The following is a 5,306-nucleotide window of genomic DNA, read 5'->3' on the forward strand; positions in this document are numbered from 1 at the left end:
CCGGTGGGCCCCACCCGTTACATAAATCTCAACGGCTATATTCTACAAACCCTAAAACCCGTCCGTTATAGCCGTTGCTCCGACCCCCTCTCCCCACCCGCGAAAACGCCGCTGAGTAATTGGGAATGCCGGCCCCTTCTCTGTCTCGATCCCTATTTAAAAAAAAAAAAAAAAACTAACTTTTGTTTTCTCTTTTTGTTTTTTTAATTTTAAATTTTTTTTTTTTCTCTTGTTGGATATTTCATAGAATAAAAGGAATGAAGGGTATCTTGTTCGATTCATCCGAGAGAGATTTAAAAAAAAAAAAAATTGTACAAAAAGCATCTGGATTTGATTTGAGAGAGAGAGAGAGAGAGAGAGAGAGAGAGAGAGAAATTATATGCAGAGAATATCCTCCTTCAATTTCTCCTTACTTCTCTCATTAGCTTATATATATTTTTTTCCCTTTCTAAGTTAAATTCTTGTATTAATCAATCATGCATGGCTATAAATTTGTAGAATAATTTCCTTGGTCTAAATTTTAATGAGATCTCGATTCGAATTCGGTTTGCGAATCGATTCAGTGTGGAAGGGATCATGCCAAAGAAGCACAAGCCTAAACGCCTTTATCAAGTTTGGAAAGGGAACAATGTGAGTTTTTCTTTTTTCTTTTTTTTCCCTTCTCTATTAATTTCATTGTGAAATTCTTACTTATTGGGAAATTAATTTTGTTATTCGGCTCGAAAATTATGTAAATTTTTTCTTATTTTTTGATTCATATCTATATGCGCTCTATTTGCATCCTTATTTATGTGATTTTATTTCCTGTGCCTCCATATACCGTTGTTTGGCTAATTTTTATGATATATCACTTTTTTTTTTTTGTGATTAAGTTTCTTATCGTGATCAATGCTTTAAATGATGCAATCACAACGACAAAAGATGAATCGTTAGTAATATGTAGAAGTTCGGGATCTCATGCACATTATCACAATCACAATTCAGGATTATCTGGCTCGCAACTGCTTTAATACTATACATAATAACCCAGTCAAGCAACTTGCTCAAAATGCTTCAGCTCAGTTATTGGTACTATATTTCTCAGTCGTTTATATACTTAAGTACAATTAGATAAGAATAGTATTATAATTCTAGTGATATACATATTTCGAATTGAACTAGAATGCTTCTAGAAGTACTAAACCCTTGATATTTCCACATCATTTTTTAATGATGGTGTCTCCGCATCAATGATTACAACATTAACATTATCTACGTCTCGTGAACTTCGTACAAACCAAATTTTATTATTTTTCGATGCTATTTATCTATCTAGTAATCAAGTGGTCTTAAATGCACCTTATGTATGCGGTTGAAGTTTGTTAATTTTGAGACCACTAGAACAATATATCAATAACATTGAAAAATCATAAAATTTAATATCTAGGAAGTTTATGAGACATAGATGATGTTCAATATTATAACCGTTGATTTAGAGATGCCACCGCTGAAAAAATTATGTAGAAGTATTAAGTGGTTTTGGTACTTCTAGAAATGTTGGAGGTCAATTCTATCCAGCTGTTAGTTCCATGAGCTATAGTGGTACATTTTGATATTAGATTTATTGTACATTATAAAGTACTACACACATGAATGAATGCACTGTTACAGAAAAGAATAGTATGCATATATAATATTGTTTTGATTACAAGGATGAGAAATAGTCCTACATTGGTATATACCTGCAGCATCGCTAATTAATACTTGGATTTTTTTTTAATAATTCTTGATGCTATTGCTTACTATTATATCTGCGTAATGATAATTAAAATTAAAAAAAATTGTCTTTGCTCAGCGCAAACAGATTCAGTAAATCTATTCAAATTTAGTCAGTAAATAGCAACTAGATTCAATGAATTTATATATCAGTATCAAAGTAAGCTCTGTTAAGAATATGATCTCATCTTAATACCTTGTTTTGCTGTTCTTTCTTTAGAGGTTCTTTTGCAGTGGACGACTGATATTTGGTCCGGATGTAGCCTCATTGCTCATATCCACACTTCTAATAGTTGTACCAACAATCATGTTTTGCTATCAAATAACTGCTAAAATCCACAATCGTGATAAGTTGCACGACGAGGTAAAGATCAATGCTCAACACCCAGTACTCCAATTTCCGGTGCTAATCGTAACAATCATCGCATTGATAACGGTTAGTAGCAAGAAACTATAAAAAATGTACAATTTGTAACTTAAGATCGTAAAATGGTACTTCTGATCTTAATATATTATTTTACTACTATGCAGGACTTGTATTTTCTCTTTATGACATCTTCTCAAGACCCGGGAATAGTACTGAGGAATGCAAGGCCACCGGAAGTGGATGAAGCATCTGATATCCTGACTCCGTCGATGGAATGGATTAATGGGCAGACGCCATGCATGAGAGTACTAAGAGCAAAGGATGTGATAGTAAATGGTTTTGCTATAAAAGTGAAGTACTGCGACACGTGCATGCTGTACCGCCCACCGCGTGCCTCTCACTGCTCGATCTGCAACAATTGTGTTCAGAAGTTCGATCACCATTGCCCGTGGGTCGGTCAGTGCATTGGATTAGTAAGTAAGAGTATCTGATAAAAAAAATTTCGTGCCAATGATGATTTAATGTGTTGATTTACAAGCAAATTTCAAGCCAACCGCATTAATTACTTCTATCTTTTTATGTTTTTTTTGGCAAATATGTAGTTGATAGACATACAATTTTGCCCTTTTTTTTTTTTACTTGGTCTAAGCCTTTGTTCTTTTTTCCATTTTTGATGTCCAGTTCAAATTTATGACAACTTATTCCTATTTTACTTCTCCAGAGAAACTATAGGTATTTCATCTTATTCATATCAACATCAACTTTTCTCTACATATACATCTTCTTGTTCTCGACGTTGAACATTGTCGGAGAGAAGAATAACTATCCTGGTTCTATTTGGAATGTCATGAAAAAAGAGGTTCTGTCGCTTGTACTTATGATTTACACTTTTGTAACAGTTTGGTTTATCGGTGGGCTGACCGTGTTTCACCTCTACTTGATCAGCACAAATCAGGTACTTCCTTCCACTATTCGTAGGATAGCTTATGTTTATGAACTAGTTGGATACAATTCACATGTCAATTAATCTAATTACGAGGATAATGAACTTGTTGGATAGTAATCTAAATTTTATAAGCTAAAAGAAAAACTATCTCGACAATTGGTCTATTTCAATCAACCATTTACTCCTTGTTTCATTCAGCTTTTATTAGTATCACAATCTATGTAGAAAACTGACAAGCTGTTCAGATAGTTTTTACTGTTGAAACTATGGCCTACTGTTTGTAAATTAACTATGTTCTTCACATTAAAGAGCCATTTTTGATAAGAAAAATTAGATACTTTTGATGAATTTACATAGTGTTATATTAATCGTATGCCACTAATGTCCTATAATCTTTTTTGTTTAAAAAGTAGTATATTCTAATTTCTATTGTTTAATTGACACCACTTGTACACAGACAACCTACGAAAACTTCCGATATCGTTACAACAGAAAGGAAAATCCGTATAGCAAGGGTATCTTAAGAAGCTTTACAGACTTATTTTTTTCAAAAACCCCACCTTCGATGGTTAATTTTCGGTCCCGGATCCCCGAGGAAGCGCCAGAAACTCGATCTTATTCTCCAAATGCTGAGATGAGTATGAGCAGCGCAAAAGAGGAGATTGATATAGAAAATGGTAGCAAGGAAGCATCAAATGAACACATTCCAGGCATACTGCAGAACCTGGAATACAGTTCTACTGAAGATAATAATTATAATTCTGATGATGAAGAGACAAGAGAGGTTGATCATGTTTCTATAGAAGCAGGTGAAGCTATATATAGAAGTGCTTTTATGGAAGAAGATAGAATGACTGCTGCTTATGAAAGTGCTCTTGAGGAAAGTTACTCGAGCTCAACCTTGATCATCTCTGATCATAATCTTCACATATCAAGGACATGAGGTGATAATTTTTACCTTGTTAATTAGCTTCCTTATTTATACTTTTCTATATATTGCCCTTTTTTTTGGGCTATTTTTTTCCGGTCGAGTTTAGTAAGTAGAATAATGTTGTTGAATTGTTCTATTTTTCCCCCTTCCTGTTTGTATATATATACATATTTCAATAAAAAAAAAGTACGTAATGCTGACAGGCAGGTCCCACGCTATAAGGTAAGAAAAACTTGCCACGTGGATGACTCATATGGGGATTAATAAAAGTACCACAACATTCGAAACACGCGCGAAGTAGATAAACCATGTGATTCAAAGGTCAGTTTTGATTAAAGGTTACATGCAATGCACAGTAATCTTGTTAAATGTTAATACCCTCCAATTGAAGCTAACATGACAAAAACTTTTGTGTCAGTATAGATTAAATATCGAACATGATAGGCCTGCAAAACCAAGTTAAAGATAGCCTACGAAAACTCAACACTTGTTTTGAGTAATTTTTCATTTTCTTGATATAACACTACTGAGTACTTGCTAAATGCCCACATGCACACACTAACTAAAACACATTGATGACCCAAAATTATGTTTCAAAGACCATAGCAAGCATACCGACCGTCCCTAGAGCAAGCAGCAAAGGGTTTGGTGGTTGGTACCCGAGATCCAAGTTCGAATCCTAGTTGATTCACATTTCTAGCTAAGTTTATTTCTAAATGAAATAAACGAAGTGGGTAGCGTCTCTCAAAAAAAAAAAAAAATTAATACGTGGAATATTAACCTCATAGTGTGATATTTGAAAATTTTGTACTGTTCTTAAAATCTCTCAAACTTAAATCATTATTCCTACACATTATGATTCAGTTGTGGCTACAGAAGAATAAATGGTGCTTTGAATGGTGCAAAACAATTCAATCCATGTGACACCCCAATAGTCCCACATCGGATGGGAATGGAGTTGTCATTGGGTTTATAAATGACTTAGACACTAATAATAATAACTAGGCTTAAGCATTTTGGGCTGTGGTTGGGCCCAACAAGTTATTATTGCTAGTTGGCTGGGTCGTTACATTTGGTATCAGAGCCGGTTCACCAGCTGGACATGTGTGGCGAGTCTCGGCTGAGCCAGGGTCTGGATGACGGGCTAGCGAGACGAGTCTCACATCGCCTGGTAATCTTGGGCTGTGTGTGTGATTGGACTGACGAGGACGTCAGGGCCTTAACAGGGGGAGTCTGTGACACCCCAATAGTCCCACATCGGATGGGAATGGGGTTGTCATTGGGTTTATAAGTGACTTAGACACTAG

The 5,306-nt window shown here is 34.9% G+C and overlaps 1 protein-coding gene across 3 annotated transcripts; it reads left to right on the forward strand.

Moving 5' to 3' along the window:
* LOC109719528 (probable protein S-acyltransferase 4) lies at window positions 363–4,077 on the forward strand. Of its 3 annotated transcripts, XM_020246271.1 has the most exons (6): window positions 363–630; window positions 1,976–2,191; window positions 2,287–2,595; window positions 2,844–2,854; window positions 3,022–3,077; window positions 3,526–3,712. In XM_020246271.1, exons 1-6 carry the CDS (start codon window positions 577–579, stop codon window positions 3,576–3,578), a joined length of 699 nt encoding a protein of 232 aa, XP_020101860.1. In that variant the 5' UTR covers window positions 363–576; the 3' UTR covers window positions 3,579–3,712. The 3 variants fall into 3 exon arrangements, with proteins under 3 accessions (XP_020101860.1, XP_020101858.1, XP_020101859.1); XM_020246269.1 differs by having other exon boundaries at window positions 377–630; window positions 2,844–3,077; window positions 3,526–4,077; XM_020246270.1 differs by lacking the exon at window positions 1,976–2,191 and having other exon boundaries at window positions 382–630; window positions 2,844–3,077; window positions 3,526–4,074.

This window comes from Ananas comosus, linkage group 13, assembly GCF_001540865.1.
Source record: "Ananas comosus cultivar F153 linkage group 13, ASM154086v1, whole genome shotgun sequence".
Lineage (NCBI taxonomy): Eukaryota > Viridiplantae > Streptophyta > Magnoliopsida > Poales > Bromeliaceae > Ananas > Ananas comosus.

Excerpts from the sequence above, each read along its gene's own strand:
- LOC109719528 (XM_020246269.1), top strand. The coding sequence starts at position 577 with ATGCCAAAGAAGCACAAGCCTAAACGCCTTTATCAAGTTTGGAAAGGG. Across the intron at positions 631-1,975 it reads AAGTTTGGAAAGGGAACAAT|AGGTTCTTTTGCAGTGGACG; the intron begins GTGAGTTTTTCT and ends TTCTTTCTTTAG. Across the intron at positions 3,078-3,525 it reads ACTTGATCAGCACAAATCAG|ACAACCTACGAAAACTTCCG; the intron begins GTACTTCCTTCC and ends ACTTGTACACAG.